This window comes from Hippoglossus stenolepis, chromosome 20, assembly GCF_022539355.2.
Source record: "Hippoglossus stenolepis isolate QCI-W04-F060 chromosome 20, HSTE1.2, whole genome shotgun sequence".
Lineage (NCBI taxonomy): Eukaryota > Metazoa > Chordata > Actinopteri > Pleuronectiformes > Pleuronectidae > Hippoglossus > Hippoglossus stenolepis.
Window position 1 is genome coordinate 18,858,920 of NC_061502.1, and position 19,609 is coordinate 18,878,528.

The 19,609-nt window shown below is 47.1% G+C and overlaps 1 protein-coding gene and 1 long non-coding RNA gene across 3 annotated transcripts in view; both read left to right on the forward strand.

The window, feature by feature from the left end:
- Positions 1-12,890, forward strand: part of ncoa1 (nuclear receptor coactivator 1) — a 32,784-nt gene extending 19,894 nt beyond the window's left edge. Inside the window, exons 4-22 of one of the 2 annotated variants that reach the window (XM_047338108.1) lie at positions 503-669; positions 1,239-1,345; positions 1,483-1,660; positions 2,778-2,960; positions 3,079-3,171; positions 3,494-3,634; positions 4,344-4,491; positions 4,785-5,760; positions 5,957-6,178; positions 6,876-7,215; positions 7,635-7,817; positions 8,295-8,409; positions 8,834-9,002; positions 9,308-9,622; positions 10,176-10,271; positions 10,395-10,815; positions 10,966-11,134; positions 11,219-11,408; positions 11,518-12,890. In XM_047338108.1, the coding sequence (XP_047194064.1) occupies positions 503-669; positions 1,239-1,345; positions 1,483-1,660; positions 2,778-2,960; positions 3,079-3,171; positions 3,494-3,634; positions 4,344-4,491; positions 4,785-5,760; positions 5,957-6,178; positions 6,876-7,215; positions 7,635-7,817; positions 8,295-8,409; positions 8,834-9,002; positions 9,308-9,622; positions 10,176-10,271; positions 10,395-10,815; positions 10,966-11,134; positions 11,219-11,408; positions 11,518-11,697 (4,393 nt within the window). In that variant the 3' untranslated portion in view covers positions 11,698-12,890. The remainder of the gene's footprint in view (positions 1-502; positions 670-1,238; positions 1,346-1,482; positions 1,661-2,777; positions 2,961-3,078; positions 3,172-3,493; positions 3,635-4,343; positions 4,492-4,784; positions 5,761-5,956; positions 6,179-6,875; positions 7,216-7,634; positions 7,818-8,294; positions 8,410-8,833; positions 9,003-9,307; positions 9,623-10,175; positions 10,272-10,394; positions 10,816-10,965; positions 11,135-11,218; positions 11,409-11,517) is intronic. The other variant, XM_047338109.1, reaches the window with a different exon arrangement.
- Positions 12,891-13,684: 794 nt separating this feature from the next.
- LOC118099433 lies at positions 13,685-19,562 on the forward strand. Its single transcript, XR_007032278.1, has 2 exons — positions 13,685-18,220; positions 18,320-19,562. It is a non-coding gene; the product is annotated as an uncharacterized LOC118099433 (long non-coding RNA).
- Positions 19,563-19,609: the final 47 nt, after the last annotated feature.

Consider the following 19,609-nt stretch of genomic DNA (forward strand, 5'->3'; position numbering starts at 1 on the left):
AGTGTAATTTGATGTTTAATTTAGTATCATAGAAGAAATATAAACACAATATTCACAGGTTTTGTAGCTGGAGTCAACAATTCAGATTTGTGCGTCGCTTTGAGAACAATAAACCACGTTGAGTCAGTTTCTGCTCGTTCTCTCTCTTTGCCTCCATGGCCGTGTTCACACCTGCACAGTCATCCATTCACAAGTGGACAGCTCTAAGTACTTCATGTGAATGCACCCGAGGCGCTTTGAGGAAGGACTGAGCTCCAAACCGTGTACGACCACATTCTTCAAGCAGCGTGTACGACCGTCTCCCCACATTACGTCCTCTGCAAAGACAGAAGAACGAAGCCCTTCAGTCTCATTCAGTTGCTTCTCAAATCGCTTTATTCTTTATTATTCGCTTCCTTTCTGTGTGAACATTTATTTTTAAAAACCCACAGAGGTGAATTAAGAGCTTTGTCAAACATGTTGAAACTCATGCGAACTCCTCACGTGGGCCTTGTGTGTGCAGCCTGGAGAAGAGGAGACGGGAGCTGGAGTGCCGCTACATCGAGGAGCTGGCCGAGCTGCTGTCGTCCAACATGGGCGACATCGCCAGCCTCAGTGTCAAACCCGACAAGTGCCACATACTCAAGAGCACCGTGGACCAAATCCAGCAGATCAAACGGCGTGAGCAGGGTGAGCGAAGACACACACACACACACACACACACACACACACACACACACACACACACACACACACACACACACACACACACACACACTAGTTACAACCATGTAGTTTTTAATGAATATTTGTTTATAGTTTTTATTACGTTGAAAGAATCCGATTTTCTTTGCTGAAACTAATAAGATTAAAAAGTAGACCATGTATCTTTCTCCTCTGCCACCTCTGACAAAAACAAACATTCATATATATCAAAATGTAATTTCTTGTGCTCATCAAATCTTATCGCCTGGATTTTATCTATTAATATAAAGAATTGACTCTCAGTGAATACACAGTATATATAACCCAATATATATATGGATAGACTGAGGGGGCTTTCACATCTACCGTGTTTGGTTCAAATAAAATTCTGAAAACATGTACCTTGTTTGGAGGGTATGTATTGATGTCTTTGTGGTTCAAGTCTCAAAGTTTTAAAAGTGACTGAGGGACTTAGAGCTGCAGCTTCAGATGTGTCAGGAGCGATTAAGTTTTTTTTGGGTCTTATTCGTGTTTTGTTTTTTTCTTCCCGGCAGAGAAAGCAGCTCTTCTGTCCCCAGATGACGAGGTGCAGAAGAGCGACATCTCCTCCAGTAGCCAGGGGCTGGTGGAGAAAGAGGCACTGGGGCCCATGCTGCTAGAGGTGAAAAGCAAACACACACACACACACACAAACACACACACACACAGCAAATCATCCTCGCTACTGCTGCTGAGACTTTCTTACTCCAGCTCAACCCACAGACTCTAACTTTCCTTTTACTCTCTCTCCTCATTCAGGCCCTTGATGGGTTTTTCTTCGTGGTCAACCGGGAAGGCCGCATCGTCTTTGTCTCTGAGAACGTGACGAGTTACCTCGGATACACCCAGGAGGAGCTGATGACATCGAGTGTCTACAACATCCTCCACGTGGGAGACCACAATGAATTTGTGCGGAATCTGCTGCCCAAAAGCCTCGGTGAGCGAGCGAGGGCCGTGGGTTTCTAACGCAATCCGCTGTGTAACGCCACACGTCCTTTGGCTCCGGATGCCAGCGGCTATTATTTTTTAAAACATACTTAGCAATTACATTTTCAGTATCCTCAAATTTGACAGTTTCCATGCCAATGAAACCCATTAAAGAGGCTGTAAAGCTGAGGAGAAGGGCTTTGGCAGCAAAATCTGTGTAAAGTCCCTAATGCAGATAATTAACTTAGTTTATTGATGGAAAATGCTGTCGCTAAGGAGAGTTTGAATAGCTAAGAGGAAAGGTAGGAGGATGAACCATGAACATTTTTAATTAACCAGGTTTTAAGTGGTCCACGCGACGCTGGAAAATGTGCTCAGAGAGGAAAGAAACAATGAAGTAAGAGCGGAGAGGCGGCGTTTTGTGTGTGCGTGAGTGTGAGGAGCGAGGGAAGAGTGAAACAATGAAACAATGACTTTGTTCACTGCAATAATGTTAGTTTAATATGTGGCTCCAACCTTGAGGAGAGATTATAGTAAAACGGAGGGGCCTGGGTGGGGGGTCGTATAAGGACAAACGATAACGGCGTGCAGCAGGCGACAAGGTTGCGCTGTTGTGTTTTCTGTTGATCTTGTAATCCCTTTTAATTCTGCACCAGTCGCTACAGCTGTCCTTTGCCCCCCCCCCCTGAAATCTGCACTCACACAGAAACTTGAAAACAAATTGATTTCTGCCACATCAGTGAACTTCACACAGATTACTCTTCCAGGGGGTTCCTGCAGTCACATTATTTAAGGTGCTTACCGAGAGTTTGTTATTATGTTTGTATTGTTTGTGTTGTTTGATTCACTCGGCCTCTATTTGTGATGATTGGTGACGGTAAAGTGAGAAAAAAAGTCCCTTGGTGTTTGCTCTGAACACTCGTTTACTCTTATGAGCACAAATCCAGGTTCATACTGGTTATTAAAGAGTCTTTTCTTAATTTGCTTCCAATTTAAATGATGAGGGAGAGAAACCCAGAGTCCTCCCTCTGATCAGAAGTGTGATTGGTAATGAGGTCGGTTTCTGAACTGGTGGAAACTCAATACTTGACTTCTTATGTGTCGTTCTTTTGTTTCTTGCCCTCCAGTAAACGGTGTGCCGTGGCCACAGGAAACTGGCCGAAGGAACAGCCACACCTTTAACTGTCGCATGCTGAAGAGGCCACCGGACGAGGTGGACTCGGAGAACCTGGAGGCGCGGCAGCAGTACGAGATCATGCAGTGTTTCACCGTTTCCCAGCCACAGGCCAAGCAGCAGGAGGAGGGAGATGGTACGAGCAAAAAGTTCACACGCTCCCTTCTTCCACAACGTCTCGTTAACCTCATCAGAAACTTTCTCTCTGCAGTTTTGATTCCTTTTGACCACTCGCGTCGTTTTTCTTTGCACAGACCTGCAGAGCTGCTTGATCTGTATCGCCTGTCGAATACCTCGAGCTCAGCCCGTCAACAGTGAGTCCTTCATCACGAAGCAGGACCCCACAGGTACACACACACACACACACACACACACACACACACACACACACATTCAGTATATATTCCAGCACTATTTGCACCTTTACACTATTGAACCAGAAGCATTTTGACTTGTGTATAGTTTTTGTTCAGTGTTGCTTATAGGAAATATAGATATACCTTTACTTATAAGAAAATGTACTCAAGTAGAAGTAATATCACTCTGGTAAAAATGTACAATTCGTTAAAATAAGAAATTATGAGAATCCCAGAGAACAACGAAAAACAAACCAATCTGATTTCTTGGGTTTTCCTTTTTTTTTGTGCTCGTGTGGTGCGTCACCTCCAGGGAAGATCATCTCCATAGAAACGAGCGCTTTGCGAGCGACGGGCCGGCCCGGCTGGGAGGACCTGGTCAGGAAGTGCATCTACGCTTTCTTTCAGCCGCAGGGCAAAGAGCCCTCCCACGCCAAGAAGCTGCTGCATGAGGGTGAGTAGCCACGATTGATTGTTCAAACAACGGCTCTCAGAAATCACTGGCACCGGCCTCTGCCTGCTTCGCCATGGTTACCAGAGCTTCGGCTTCAATACCATTAGAATAGATTTAATGCCATGATGCACTTCAATAACATTTATCCACTTGAAGTCAGGAGACTGAATATTCAGGTGCTTTATGTCACGGAGGCACTGAAAAGATTGTGAAGGAATTCAAATAGAGAGAGTGAAGAACTTATTTTTATTGTTGATTCATCTGCTGTCTATGTTTTTAAAGTAATCAGTCAATCGTTCGATAAAACATCTTTAAAAAATGTTTTGTTTGGCCTCTAGTCTGAAACCCCTCCAGCAACAGCCTCCTTATGAATCCACATTTAAATTCCCTACATCTGGATTTTTATTTGGATCTGCACCAAACTGCTCACACTCATGGATCAGTTTAACCCTGAACCCCCCCCCCCGATCCAAACCAGAATTTAATGGGTTCTTCGTGCTCCATCCCAACACAAAATCCTGCAAACAAACCCACAAACAAACGTAGACAAAACATAACCTCTTCAGCAGAGGGAATTTATTATGAAGCAGCTGCAACGACTTGATGCTGAAGAGTCGCAGCTCTGAAAGTCTGGATGGGACATGAAAACAAAGCCAATGTCTAAACACTGTGTGTGTGTCTGTCTTTGTGTGTCTTTTGTTCCCAACAGTGATGACCCACGGCAGCGCCATCAGCCCGCTGTACCATTTCTCGTTAAGTGACGGAACCCCACTCAGCGCTCAGACTCGCTGCAAGTTCTTCTGCCCCCCCAACCCTGACGTTCAGCCTTTCATCATGGGCTTTCACACTATTGACAGGTACGTTACTGCGAAACGCAGACACACGGGCTTGTGTTTTGAGAACGATAGAACGATATCCTGTCGCCATGTGATGACACGTTATAGCTTAATGTGTTTATGTCAGTCTGAGTCTGACCTGATAGTCAACTAGAATGACACAAGAACTCATACCTCTGTAAAATTAAGACTCTAAATCAAACCACTAATTGTCATGAAGACAGACACATGATCACATTTTCCCCTTTAGAGTTTGACAGTGTTTGTTCCTCTCCTGTCACGTGGTCATCTTTTCTTTTCCTGGTTTCTCCCAGGGAACACAACACTGCTAGCTCTCAGGAAAACACTACACCGACCCTTGGCAGCCTTGCCCAGACTCCCTCCCGCTCCCCAACCCTTCCTCCCGGCAGCAACTCAACCCAAGGTTCCGGCCTCGCCTCCTCAGGCCTTCACCCCAACAACAGCAACGCCTCCTCCCACGGACACAACCCCGCCACGTCCACGGGCTACGTGACGCCCTGTCGGACGTGTCCCCAGCAGGTCAACAGTCCCTCTCCTTTGAGCAGCCCACTCACAGCCACCCCTACCTCGTTTATGTCGCCCAGGATGCCACGGGCCAGCCCTGGGTTGGGGGGAAGCCCCCGGGTACCAGGGAACCCCTTCTCTCCCTCCACGCCAGGCCTCCATTCCCCAACCGGGGCGCTGAGCAGCGGAGGCAGCCTCAACCGACAGCAGTCTGGTGGTGACGGCGGCACCAGCTGTGGGTCAACAGGGTCTTTCTCCCTGTCCTCCCCTGTCCCCCAGAGACAAGCCAGTACACCCACCGGCTCCTCCACTCAGCCTCCGTCAGTAAAACACCCAGAAGGAGGAGGAGAAGGAGGGGGAGAGGACTCTGTTAAAGCCCCCCTGCCTTCCGCCTCACAGCTGGGTACCCCCAGACTCAACCTGCTCCTGGGTATCAACGGGACATCAGTTGAATCTAACAGCAACAGCAACAGCAACAGCACCCACTGCACCTCATCACCTCATCCTCCAAACCCCGCTCCTGCCCCACAGTGCCCTGCCTCACACAGTACTCTCACGGAGCGACACAAGATCCTCCACCGGCTGCTCCAGGACAGTAGTCCCAACGACGCCTCCACCGCCGCCGAGGACGGACAAAACAAAAACGACGTCGACGTCAAGAAGGAGCTGCCCGCCTGTCCAGCACTTACCGCATCGTCCAAATCCAGCTCCAGGGAGCCGCAGGACCACCAGTTACTCCGCTTTCTCCTGGATACAGACGAGAAGGTGACTAGTTCGTTTGTTGTTCTCTGATGAGACATGATTTTTAGATATTTTGACAGTTTGGTGACAGTAAGGGGACTAAAATAAAGAATTTAAATTCCCCCAAATTATTAAATACCAGCCTCTGCCCTGTAAAATCAATATTATTTAGCCCCTGAGTAATGTTGTCCTGAAAACTAATAACCGTTGTTTTTTGAAGGACTTGGGGGACCTGCCTCCTCCCTCCGCCCTCAGCCTGCAGACCGTCAGGGTGAAGGTGGAGAAGAGAGTGAGCGTTGATGGACCGCCGCTCTGCACGGGCTCGTCTGCCGCAGCATCCAAACCTGCAGCCGTGTCCAGCAGCCCGGCCTGCGTCAGCCCCAAACCCAGTCCCGTCGGAGAGAACCGGCGAGACAGCCGCAGGGACAGCAGAGACTCCACGGTATTCACACGGCAGTTTACAAGATTGTTTTTAGTTGACCAAGGTTTGACAGGAATCAAGAAACTGGTGTGAAGTTGATCTTTAATGTGTGTCCTGTCCCTATAATCGATAAACTAGCAGCTACGAAAGACCAGTAGACGGGACACACCCTCCCTCCGACTTAAAACTGTCCCAGGCCGCGTCTCCGTCTCCGTCTCCGTCCCAGTCAGACAGACACGAAACCAAAACCTTAAGTGTAACGGCCCAGTAATCACAACATGTGTCCACCCACATGTTATCGATCATGCGTGCATGCCACTGTTGCTTTCAGAATTCACACAAGCCTGGTGTCAGAAGGAATATTTCACAATTAAACCCAGGACTTTTCCTCCGCACAGCTTTGTTTCCTGCCTTGGCAGTTGCCCGACAGCCGTTGTAAATCAAGTTGAATGTTTATTTTCTTGGACTTTGTCTCCGCTGTGGACTCAGCTACCAGCTGCAGCCTTTGAAGCTCACTGGCCTTTGACCTTTTGTCTCTCCCCGTCTCTCTTTCACTGATTGTCTGTCACGCTTTTTCCCCCCCACCCGTTATTCTTTAATTCCTCACTCTTTCATTCCATTACACCATTCATCCTTCAATCCCCCTCTTCTCGCCCGGCCTCCCCATCTCCATCTATGTTCATTTGTTTTTGCTCTATTCTCTGTTTCCTGCACTCAGATGTCTGACGGCCCTATTGACATGGACTCTCTCACCCAGCTGCTGCCTGGCCTGAGAGGCCCGAGTGGGGCCAAACAGGGCAGCGAGGATCCAGCAACCCCCGGAAGCCCCCAACTCCAGTCTCCGGGCCCCCCGGCTCAGCTCCAGTCTCCTATGCCTCAGCTCCAGTCCCCACTGTCCCAGCCCCAGTCTATTCCCCAGTTGCAGTCGCCGTCACCTCAGCTCCACTCCCCCTCACCCCAGCTCAAACTGCAGTCACCCACCCAGCTCCAGCCCGGCGAGGCCAGCACTCCCCGCAACCTAAATGTGAAGAGAGAGCCTCCCGGCACTCCGAACAGAGGTGAAGGTCCCGTAGAGAAGGAAATGTGTTGGTTTGCCTACAAATACGTTGTGTGGAAGCTGTGGTTTTGAAGTGCAGAGCCAGTATTTAAATAAAAAAGTCATTATATTTTATATTAATAACAAAATATGACATAATTACATAATTTTTCTATTTATCTTAATTGCTTTTTATTATAATTGCTGTAACAGTTGAATCTAGAGGCTCTTTCTCTTTTTACTGATTCACTTGCCTTCACATTGTTTGTCTAGATGCCCCCTAGTGGCTGTTAGGGGGTGTTGCAATGTAAACAAACCCTACAGGGGAACCAGACTCATTTTATATTTGGTGGTTTTATTATTTTAATCCATAGTTTAGTGCATCAGTGTTTTATTATGTGTTTTATCTCATCTTCTCTGTGCTTGTGACTGTTTCCTCAGGGCTCAGCGATGGCGGACCGCCCTCTGGCTGCAGCCTCCAGAGTCAGTCGGCGTTCGATTTCTGCAGCCCCCCCACTCCAAGCAAGATACCCACCCAGGGACAGGGGGACCCCTTCCAGACCCCCAAGGACAGCAGCCCCTTCCCAGAGGCCGAAGTCATCAACCCCTTCAGCTCAAGCACTGGTACACGACACCATAAAGAGTCAAGAGTTTGTTGAAACATTTTCAAAACACCTCCTGGTAAATGATCTCATGACATCTGTGGGAAACGTGTTCGGTCACAAGACAACAAGACACAAGGAAGCTTTAAACAGTAACCTGACGCTGCATCTTGTGTCACAGTAAAGCTTTGTTGAATTGACCTCTGTAGTTTCAACCCTTTGACACACCTGACCATATACCAGGGAGCTTCTGGGTGTGTCCAGCCTGTGTTATGTTACAAGTCGTTCGGCTACAGACGAGAGCGGCACAGCGACCAAAGTCACTGCAGCAAGCCGGACGTCTTAATCAGCGGCTTCACAAGTCGCGTTTTAAGTTTGGTTTTATGTGCAGGTGAAATATTACAGGGAGTTACACAATGTTCTTTATTGTACTTATGTTATATTTGATTCCAGTAAATGATATCATATATTTTAAACCTGTATTAAATTGTTTTTTCAGGCCTCACCAAGATGGACGTGGGAGACTCTCAGTTCCAGCCTCTGGCTCTGTCGGACACTTTGTCCTTCGATGGTCTCGGAACTCTTCTACAGGCTCCGTTAGCGTCACCGCAAGAGTAAATACCTCTTTCTTTTGTGTGTTATGTAGTTTTTTTTTGTGAAAGTTGTGCAACGTTAGGTCACATTCACATTAAGGCCATTGTTGGACATCTTGAATGAAGACGACACGAGTTCAAATGTGTGAAAACCTGTTTTAATTCTTCAAAATACACTTGATGTTCGAGTCTCTCATCTTCAGTGGATGTGTGTGTAGAGAACCTGAGAATCTTCTTAATACCTCAGGGTTTATAGACACGTCGCTGCTGATTAACTGACACCTCTGACACACCCACCACACGAGTAAAAACGTACCTTGAAGCCTGTTGCACCTCGTATAGAGCAAACATGAACATGAGCATGAGCATTTTTGTAGTTGTCCTTTTTAACAACCCTGTGGCGACACCGGTGATGATGCGTACTTGTGTGTATCCGTGTGAGCAGGCAGTGTGTCCCCTGTACGCTGGATGAAGTGCTCGGCCCTCTGACGGCACCCGAGGGCCGAAACGACGAGAAAGCTCTGCTGGAGCAGCTCGTCTCCTTCCTCAGTGGAACCGACGAGAGTGAACTGGCTGAGCTGGACAAGGCCCTGGGTATCGACAAGCTCGTACAGGTGTGTGTGACGCAGCCGGGGGGAGGGCGTGCACGTGGAGTGAAGAATGCAGTGGGCACACGTGCAGTTGCAGAGCACTTCACGTGTTTATTTTTAGCATCAGTGAGTCATCATTAATTGTACGTTGCTGCTAAAATTAATCCAAACACATAAAACAGTTTCTCAGCTGAAACGTTGGCAGCTTCTTAATCTGGATTTGACAAAAAAAACACTGTCAGGGCCTCAAATGACTCAGAAATGAGTTTTATATTTATATTAAAGAATAATATGATTTATTCTCTTCCTCCTGTCTCCTCTCTTTCCAGGGTGGCTGCTTTGACCCTCTGCCTCAAACCTTCCCCTCCCAGCAACCCACTGCCACCCCGGTCTCCCTGGACCCCAAACTCCCCAGCTACCCCTCCCAGTTCACAGCAGCTCCACAGGCCCAGTTCCCTCCAGAGCTGGCCACCGTGGGGCCACAGGGTCTGGGCTTCGGAGCCCCTCGGGGGGCTTTCCCCGGGGGGGCGGGCATGGGCCCGAGGCCAGGCGTGACGCGACCACAGGGGATGGGCGCTCAGCTCCGGCTGCCACCCAACCAGCTCCGCCTGCAGCTGCAGCAGAGGCTCCAGGGCCCGCAGCAGGTGAGGAGGCCGAGGATCGATGTATTTTAATTCATCAACACCATAACATATTCAATGTGGGAGATTTTAATACTTGTTGATGCTTTTACAACAGTTCCAGTGTGAACTATTTATGCTTTGGTGCGTTGTCTCTACTCTGCAGTGAAATATACAGTCTGATCAGAAGCTTTACGACTTATTTTTAATAAGTCGTAAGTCGTTATTTCCCCACATTCTTTTCTCGGTTGTCTTTCACTTACATTCGTCCTCGTTGCTCGTGTCGATCGACTCGTTTCACTTCTCAACATTTTCTTTCGCAAAGTATTGACCTGTACTTCTCTGTGTTAGTCTGAATCAATATGTCCTGATGAATCCTCTGATTTCATTTTGCCAGCATTGATTGATCATTTCCTCCCTCATCACTAATGTTCAACCCTTGTTTTCGCTCTTCTCTTCTTTCTCCATCCATCCAGTGATATTTTAGTTTTTCATTAATCTAATTAATTCCCCCGTCTTCCCTCCACTCTGTCATCGTCTCCTTATTTACTCGATTGTTCTTGTGTTTGTGTCTCAGCTGCAGAACCGGCTGGCGGCCATTAATCCGTTTCCTGCAGGACATGTGAACATGGGTGTTCGTCAGGGCGTTCCACAACCTCAGATTCCCTCACAAGTGAGTCACAGCGGAGCCTCGTTCACTTCACATCGCTGCTGTTCTACAGTCTAAAGGATTTATCAGACCATAACAATTCGTTCATTGAAAGAATTTCCCGTATCTTAATCTGTTTTGCCTCAGCAGCCTCCACTGAATGCCCAGATGTTGGCCCAGCGTCAGAGGGAACTCTACAGCATCCAGCACCGCCAGCGACAGCTTTTCCAGCAGAAGGTCATGCTGATGAGACAGAACCTGGCAGGCGCTCCGACTGCAGCCGTGGGGCCCGTCGGAACTGCCAGGGTCTCGAAAGGTCCCCCCACGACGCCTCAGCAGCAGCAGCAGCAGCAGTTCAACTTCCCACCGGGGTTCAACCCGATGACGGGAAACCCCCCTACCTCACCGAGTCACTTCAGCCCCATGTCAGGGGCCCCTCTGGACAACAAGCTGTCCGCCAGAGCTCCTCTGAATAGCCCGACGCTGATGGGCGGCGTGCAGGGCCAGTTCAGCGGCACCGTCAACTCCTCATTGCAGCAGAGTCTGTTTCAGCAGTTTGGAGGGTCTGGTGAGTCCAAGTTCCACTGCTGCACCGTCATTTGATGAAGGATTGAATCAATGGATTTAGTTTTGCTTCCCTGGACTCGCTTAGTAAAAGCTAAATCACAACCATGGAGCTTTTTACTGCTCTATCTAAACCTTTCCTTTCTTTCCAAAGCTTTGGTCCAGCAAGATCCATCCTTCCCTCCTGACATGAGCCCGACCAGCCCGTTGTTATCACCTCAAAACTCAACCTCCCAGAGTCCTCTGCTTCAGCAAGCCCCTCCTCCTGGCTACCAGTCACCAGACATGAAGAGCTGGCAACAGACGGGGATTGGCAGCAACAGGTGAGGAAGTGCACGCCGTGATCCGAGGCTGAGGCAAACGCCGCATCGTGTAACAATTCACCGACTGAACGTTTCCCTCTGCAGCCTGTTCAGTCAGTCAGGACAGAGTGCAGGGCAGGCGTTTGGCCAGCAGGGGGTTTACAACAACATGAGCATCACCGTCTCCATGGCCGGAGGCTCGGGTGGTGTCGGCTCATTACCTCCCATGGGGCAGCCGGTCGGCATGAGCAACAGTAACCTCAGCAACGTCGGCTCAGTGTGCAGCGACCAGCAGGTCAGTGACTCGTTTTATTAGTTTCCTACCAGGAGACACTGCTGCTACGGTTACGCCCGTCGTACGTAGACGTTTGGTTCTCGTATCACTGACGCTTCTCTCCGTGCAGGTGCAGCAGGTTCAGGTGTTCGCGGACGTCCAGTGCACAGTGAACCTGGTTGGCAGCGACTCGTACCTGAACCAGGGCTCCATCGCCGCCGCGGCCTCCCAGAAGGGCCCGGGGCCGCCGGGCGCCCAGAACAACCAGGCCCAGCAGAAGAGCCTCCTCCAGCAGCTGCTCACCGAGTGACACCTCCCGCCCCTTCAGCTCTCCTGCTCCCCTTCTACTTCTCACTTCTACGCCTCCTCCTCCTCCTCCTCGGAGGTCAGTGCACCAGACCCATTGCTGTCTCTGTCTCACCTTTTGGATGGAAGGACGGATGTTTGGACGGCCACGGCGTTGGCTCAGAGCGCTCGACGCGGCCGAACCACTTCTGTGCGGGGGGGGGGATTGATTCTGGGCTGGTTGTTTTGCCGCCCAGTACTTAAAGAAAAGACTCGCGTCAGAAGGAGCAGCAGTGTATTTGAACCTGCCTGTCTAATCTGTCTGACAACCTGTCTGTCTGCCTCAGCCTATTAAAGGCAGTGTTGTCTTGCTGCTCATTCCTTGGTGACCTACTTCCTGCTTCCTGACCCAAGAAAACAAACTGCGACTTCATTGTAGATTTGCCAAGTTGTCGTCACTGTTAAATCAGGGCCTCCTTTACTTTTTTGTTTTTGTTTTTTGGGTTCTTTTTCTGATCGGGCGGTTTCCGTCGGGGGGCCGTCGCAGCAGCAGTGCATCTTGGGAGCATGAGCTGCAGCGTACAGTTGCGCTCAGCGTTTTTAAAAGTGTGGGGGGTATCCCACACAACAGCACCTCTGGCTTTTTATTTTTTTATTTCCGTTTTTTTGTTTTGTTTTTCCTCTACCTGTCTCTCAGCGATGTGGGAATGTTAAGGTTTCAGACCTCTGCGGCATTGTGGGATAGGAGCTCAGTACCAGCTGGTTCTGTGACTGTCTCTCTCTATCAGCTACAGTGCCTGGTCGAAGCGAGAGCTTTTTCCTAAGCTCTGCTTCTTCTTCTTCTTCTTCTTCTTCTTCTTCTTCTACATATTATTCTATGACATCCTCTGTTTTTACTTTGGTTGAATGTTTTTTGATTTTTTTTTTGTTTTAAAGAAAAAAAAAAAAAAAACTCCATCTGCTCTCACCGTCATCATCATCATCATCTTCATCTTCTTCATCTTCTTCATCTTCGCGATCATCAGAACAAGCTTTGACAACAGCCGGGATGGATGGATGGAAGGATTGATGGATGGATGGAAGGATTGATGGATGGATGGGAGACAGACAGGAAGCTGCTCAGTTTGGAACTTATGTGTCTTTCTCCCCCGGGAGGAGGTTTTATTTTTATTATTTTTTTTCAAAGTATATATATATATAAAAAGACTGTTATGATTATTTAACTGTCTGTCCGTCACATTTTACCCCCTCACCTCACCTCCGCAGCTGTGAATACAGAGTCCTGTGGGGCTCTCTCTCTCTCTCTTCTCTCTCTTCTCTCTCTCTCTCTCTCTTTCTCTCTCTTTCTCCCTCTCTCTCTCTCTATCCCTCTCTCTCTCTCTATCCCTCTCGCCTCTCTCTCTCTCTCTCTCTCTCTCTATCCCTCTCGCTCTCTCTCTCTCTCTCTCTCTATCCCTCTCTCTCTCTCTCTCTCTCTCTCTCTCTCTCTCTCTATCCCTCTCTCTCTCTCTCTCTCTCTCTATCCCTCTCTCTCCTCTCTCTCTCTCTCTCTCTCTCTCCCTCCCTCTCTCAGCCTATCAGTGTTGTTGGCCATGTGCACCATGCAGGCGGGTGGTATTGTACAGTACAGAAGGACAAAGACTTGGGGATGAGCTCACTCTTCTCTTGTTAACTGCTTTCCTTTTAAAAAAAAAAAGAAAGGAAAAGAAAAGTGTAATTAACTCAGAACAGCAAAACTATGTATAATGTGATTCGATCCAGGTTTTTTATTTTTTTTTACAGATTTGAATCATGTCAGCTCATGTTTTTCTTTTTTGGGAGATTATTTTTTCTGGCATCAGAAATTCTGTTTCGCTAATTGTTGCCGTGGAGGAGGAATTTACTCCACCTCCGCAAATGTGCAAAACATTTTTGAAGCGAGTTTAAATATAGCTAGATCTCGCCCCGCCCCCCCACACACACACACACACACCTTCTGCGTCCCATTCAGCGCCACACTTTCTTTTGGGGGTCACTTTGCTTTCCAGGGAGCTAGTTAGCCATCTTTTCATGCTTTCTCCTCTTTTTTTTTATTCTTATGTATGTACAATACTTTTCAAGACAAATCTTTTTTTTCCAGACAGTACATGTGTTTGTAACCATTGTATAAAAAGAAAAGAGAAGCGTAACAATCCCTTAAAGTTCGTCCTTTGCTGCGATCACGTTAAACAACCCCCCTGCCGGCGATGCTAACGGTACTGAGCGCCCGCCCGGTGGTTTTTCGCAGTCGCAGCAAACGTTGCGCTTCAGGATATTGTTCCTATATAATGACATTTAAGTAGAAGCTTTAGTAATAGAAGTTCCTAACAAAGATGTGATGGATAATTATTTTTAAGCTGTCATGAAATTGAAACAGGACGGGGTTGAGTCCCCAAAAAAATACTTATTTTCTCCAGACCTGTTTTAACACAGTCGTTCCCGTGGAGGATTTATTTTTTTGGGGGATTCAACCCTCCTCTCCCTCCTCCTCTGGTTCCCCACGATGAAGACTTCACTCCACTGGCTACACACACACACAGTTTTCTGTTGACTACTGTTGCTCAGTCAGACACTGTCTCGCTCAGCGATAACAGACCTCTGTTCACTTAACAAGAGAAAAAGGAAAACGCAAGACAAACTCATTTCACATTCACAGAAAACGTTACACACAATCCTCCGGGGGAAGTCGGGGAGAAAAGGATAAAACCCGCTGAGACGTCGCCTCTTAATCATCAATTTTTCAGATTCACGTACGATCTGGCACGTTTTTTTTTACGCGTACGTCAAAGTTAATGTAGCTCGACTACATCTGGTTTGTTATCGTACGCCCTCGCTACACGGGACGCGCTCTATCAGGGAACGTCCAGCGATTTCTCCTCTTGTCAAATCAGCCCCGTTGTGCGTTTCTCCTCCAGAACAACGTCCGGACCTTCCCCGATGGAGCGAGTCCCGTGTTAATCCTCGTTCCTTTTTTTTTATTTTAAATCTTCCTTCTGTCACGAGACAAACCTCTGGAAGTGGAATCTGTGGAGAGGGTTTTGCACACAACGCAAAAGGACCTCGCGTTCGGATATGAGTTCGACACGTTTCACACAACTACCTAATTCATCGCTCACGTTAGGTCAACGCCGCCTGATGCTCCCGTCGGTGGAACAGGCCTTTTCCTGTGTACTGCGTTTTACAGCTGAGATACTTCACCATATGCAACGTTACCCCGGATATAAAGAGGGATAGTATGCAAGGTCAACATTCCACCCACCAGTCCAGTTTTGTAAAGATGTGAGAAACCACTTTGTGTCCAGCTGGAACGCCCCCCCCCCCCAAACAGTCAACATCTTCACTCTCAATAATCTAAATTAAGACTGGACTCGAGCGGATGCCTCAAAACAAACGACTGAGACGGCTTTTTATTTCTTCTATTTTTCTATGTGTATATTTATTATAAAAGCATGTGGATAAATCATCAGTAGGCGTTTAACGAGCACCTTTCTATTACCTCATGACCTTTTCGTTTTGACCAAGTTTTCACACTGTGAGCAGCTTGTTGTTAGTGGTCGCTTTGGTTTTCATCCACCTCATCAGTGTTGATTTGTGTCTTTACCTTCATTACCTGCTCGTGCGGACTTTTCATTTAGCGTCGCCGGCTTCCGAGCACTTCTTGTGTTAGAAAAAACTTTCAAATCTTGGTCCTGTTTCTTTGATAAATGACAAACTAATGATCGACGACACAATCGTTGGCAACTTTCGTCCCCAAAGAGACTTTTTCAAACCCGTTACTTTCCTTTAACCTCCACTGCAACCATCGAGATTTCTGTAAAACTCAGCGTTTTCTCAGTTTAAAAAAAACGTCCGTCTACCTCTGATACAAGACCTCACTACTACTTCAGTTCTCAGACACGGTTTCCATTCCACTTTCACTTTCTGTTATTTCAAGAACCCGGGTTAAGGGAAAGTAATCGGACGAATAAAATCCCTGTGTTGTCCGAACTGTAAGGCCTTCGTTGGGTCTAGCGCTTAAATTCGTCCCCACGTTGCACTTGAGACAGAAGCACTTGAGTCAGGGGAACGAGGAGGCACAGAAGGGATCTGATGCCCGTGTCGGATGGGTCGTGACCAGACGTCCTTCCTGCAGAGGGATCTGGTTTCTCACAGTGTGAACGCAGGCGTCAGACGCTCCTGTGCCACTGTTTGGTCGATGTCAAACTACTCAAAACGCTGCACAAAGTGGGAAGAATGTATTTTAGGAAGGTTCCTGTCCGTGTCCGCCTCCTCTCGTCTGCTCTGATGCTTTCACACATACAGTATTGTGACCCCCCCACCTCCCCCCCCACTTCTCTGCGTGGAATAGGCATTCCTATGGAAATGGTTTCCTCTACAACTCTGTTAGATGCAGGAACTCGACAGCACCTGTCGGCGTTTCCTGCGGCGACGCCGACACGACAACATGCCAAATACAACCAATGCATATGTAATGTTTTTTATGCAACAGCCATTCAGTGGAAGCGACAGTCCCTCCTCTCTCACTGCAACCAACAGGTACAAGGTTAGCTTCTTTTATAACATTGCTTTCGAGATGTTAACATAATGTATATAACAGAGAAATGTGAATATGTATTTGTTCAGAATCAACACACACAAAAAAAAAAAGTAGTGCTCCGAGTTTGTGGTAAATAACTACTCGCCTCCGTCATGTTTTTATTTTATGTTTTTGATTTTCTACTTTTTTATTTTTCTGATGATGTGTGTATGTATATGACTATCAGTGAGTGCGTATGTATGTGTGATTAATACTGTATATCTGGTGTTCTCTAAGATGGAAAAGTGGAAGATGTCCTGGTTTGATTCTTTTCTTCTTTGACTCTTTAGACCCTGCACAGTACCTGTGGGCGTTTCAGAAAACTATGCCAGAGAATGGTTTAGCGACTGCTGAATGTGATTTTACTGAGAGAGAAGCAGTGTGGACTGGCTTTTTTTTGTACGGGTTAATTTAAAAAAAAAATGAAAAACACAGAAAAAATGGCCATATTATTTAATTTTTCTCTGTTGTCAAAAGTTTAAGCAGATCTGGGAGAGTGGAGCCTTGGTTTTGTTGGAGGGGCATCGCCTGCCGGGCTTTTTTTATTTTTAAATTTTGTTTTCTAAGTGTCTGACTGATGTAGCCTTGTTTTTGCATTTCGTCAATAGTTCAATGACCAAAGCTTAAAGATGTCGGATGGATTTCAGATGCAAACCTCATCACTGGACGGGACATAATGTAGCGGCCCTGCGTTCATTTGGATTTCCTCTCCTCTCTTTCCTCGCTTCGTTCGCCCGCCACACGCTCCCGGCCTCTAACGCGCGACACGCCCCCCAGTTCGGTCCGTTTAGAGGCGTCTCCCGCTTTGCCAATGAGGTCTTTTTTCAGCCTGAAGTGCTATCAATTCGTTTACAGGTAGAAGGAAAACATTGTTAGCTATGCACCTTACAGCCGATACAAGCATTTCCTCACATTGACGCATGTAGAACCAACACTGGAGCGAAACCCCCCGAGTCATTGATTTCATAGGCAACGAGTTTATAGTTAACGTCACACACACACACACACACACACACGCCACGACCCCCCCTCGAGTGACTTCAGTCGACGTCCGACGACCTCTCAGCTTCTAACGCTTCTTTTTTTCCATTCACTAAATACTTTATACCAAACTTGAGGTGCCTCGTGTATATAGTTTCTGCAGTGAAGGTTGCTCCTTCGCTGTTTAACAGTGATGACCTTGTTAACCAGGGTTTTTTTAAAACCTTTTTTCACCTTTATAAAAAAGAAGTTTACTGTATTTTAAATGACTTTTTTACTCACATAGAAGATTAATCAAATTATTCCAGGAATTTGCAAATACAATCTAATTTTGCACTTTATGTCGGATTTACTTGGGAGTGAAAAGGCCGTCGCAAGCTTTCTCAATCAGATCAGTAAGAGTAACGTCCCCTGAATGTACCAAGAAAATGTACGTTTCATTAGTTTGATTTGAAAATCGCTCAGGTTCTCGACGAAGAACTCGACAGTGGGAGATACCCATCATCCAGATGACGACTAAAAATTGTAAACACACTTTACCTTCTTTGTAATGTAGATCTCTCTCTGTCTCTCTCTTTCTCTGTCGACACCAACCGATCCTCAGTATAACTACTATGCCAGTCTTCTTCTTCAGGTGGCGTCCCCGCCCTCCGCTCTGCGCCGTCAGCTGACGCCAGGCGATCTGTTAAAAAAAAACCTCCTCTTGCTTGAATCTCAGAACATTCCTGCTCACGACACAGTTTCAGCAACACGCTCGGCGTTTCCTCTCCCGCAGCTTCGGACGTGTTATTAGTAAAAAGTCAAAAGTCTGTTTGTGCGACACTTTGCAACAATTGTGCACTGTTGACATAACCGACAACACTTACACCGTGTTGTTTGTCTCCTCTGTTTGCTTCTCTTGTCACACTTGTGCTGCATAATGTAGAATATTTAGCAGTGAGCTGATACCAGGACCGGCTAATGCCTGGTGTAGGTGTAGCGAATGTGTATGGGACTAATGCCTGTTGACTGTAATGTCTGGTGTAGGACTGGGCTAATGTCTGGTGTAGGGTTGGACTAATGTCTGGTGTAGGTGTAGGACTGGGCCAATGCCTGGTGTAGGTGTAGGATCGGCCTAATGCCTGGTGTAGGTGTAGGACTGGGCTAATGTCTGGTGTAGGGTTGGGCTAATGTCTGGTGTAGGTGTAGGACTGGGCTAATGCCTGGTGTAGGTGTAGGACTGGGCCAATGCCTGGTCTAGCTAATCATTTTCGATGTCAGCAAAGTTCATAGCAAAACAAAAAGTGAAGGAGGATACAGTTCTCAATTGTCAAAATGTCCGTATTCTCACCTGTCATTGGTCCAGCGTGGTGCTCGTGCTCGTGCTCGTGCACGGCTGAGACGCTCCACGGTCCCTTAAATCTTAACTCCCACTCATTCCTCGTGCAAACGTTCGAATCTTTGCTCTCCGTGAACCCGCGGCTTCAGTTGTCACGTTTCGTCAGTGCTGCCTTATCGGGACTGAGGTGGGAAATGGTTCGGAGAGTTTACCAGAAGGCTTCTTCTTCTTCTTCTTATTAGTAACTCACCACTTTGTGTTGTCCCGGGGGGGCGATGCTTCCTCCGGAGAATTTGAGAGAAAAAAAAAGACCAAGGTTCCACTTTCTCCCTTGTACAAATTAATATAAATAAATATATATATATAAATATATATGATACATTTTACCCATTTTTGTCCAGTTTTGTATATTACACTCATGTAAAGTTTGTTTTTAATGAGGCATCGGAGCAGCTATTACAAGACAATATGAGTGACATTGTTCATCTGGGAGAATTTTATGCATGTTATATTTTCTCTTTTTCTCTCTCTGTCTCTTTTAATGCCCCCCAACCCCCTGTCAAGGTGTGTAACGTGAATATAAAGAAATCTACCTTTTCTTTGGAATGTTGTAGACAATCAGTCTCAGGCCGGGTCCAGCCCCTGCAGGCAGTGAGAGCCCTGCAGGCTGATCGACAAACAAAACGCTCTTTTTGTTTGTTTGACAATTAAAAACTCTCTTTGCATCTACTGGAAGTCTAAATTTGGAGGTTTGTTCATCCATATGTTCGTGGCTGCTCAAGTTTACACGCACACAGACACACACACACACACACTCACAGACACACACTTCTCGACTACACTCAAAATACAAACACCTCGTGCATTTGATCCCCCTGCTTTCTTTTCCAAGGTGAGGATGCCAACCTTGAGGAAATGATGCTTTGACTAACAAATCTATAACATCTATGAATGTGGGAATGCAACACATTGCAATAAAAGCACCATTTGAAATGCAGCATGTTGTCCCGGTTTCTTCTTTTAGAGAAAGGAAATCATGGTTTT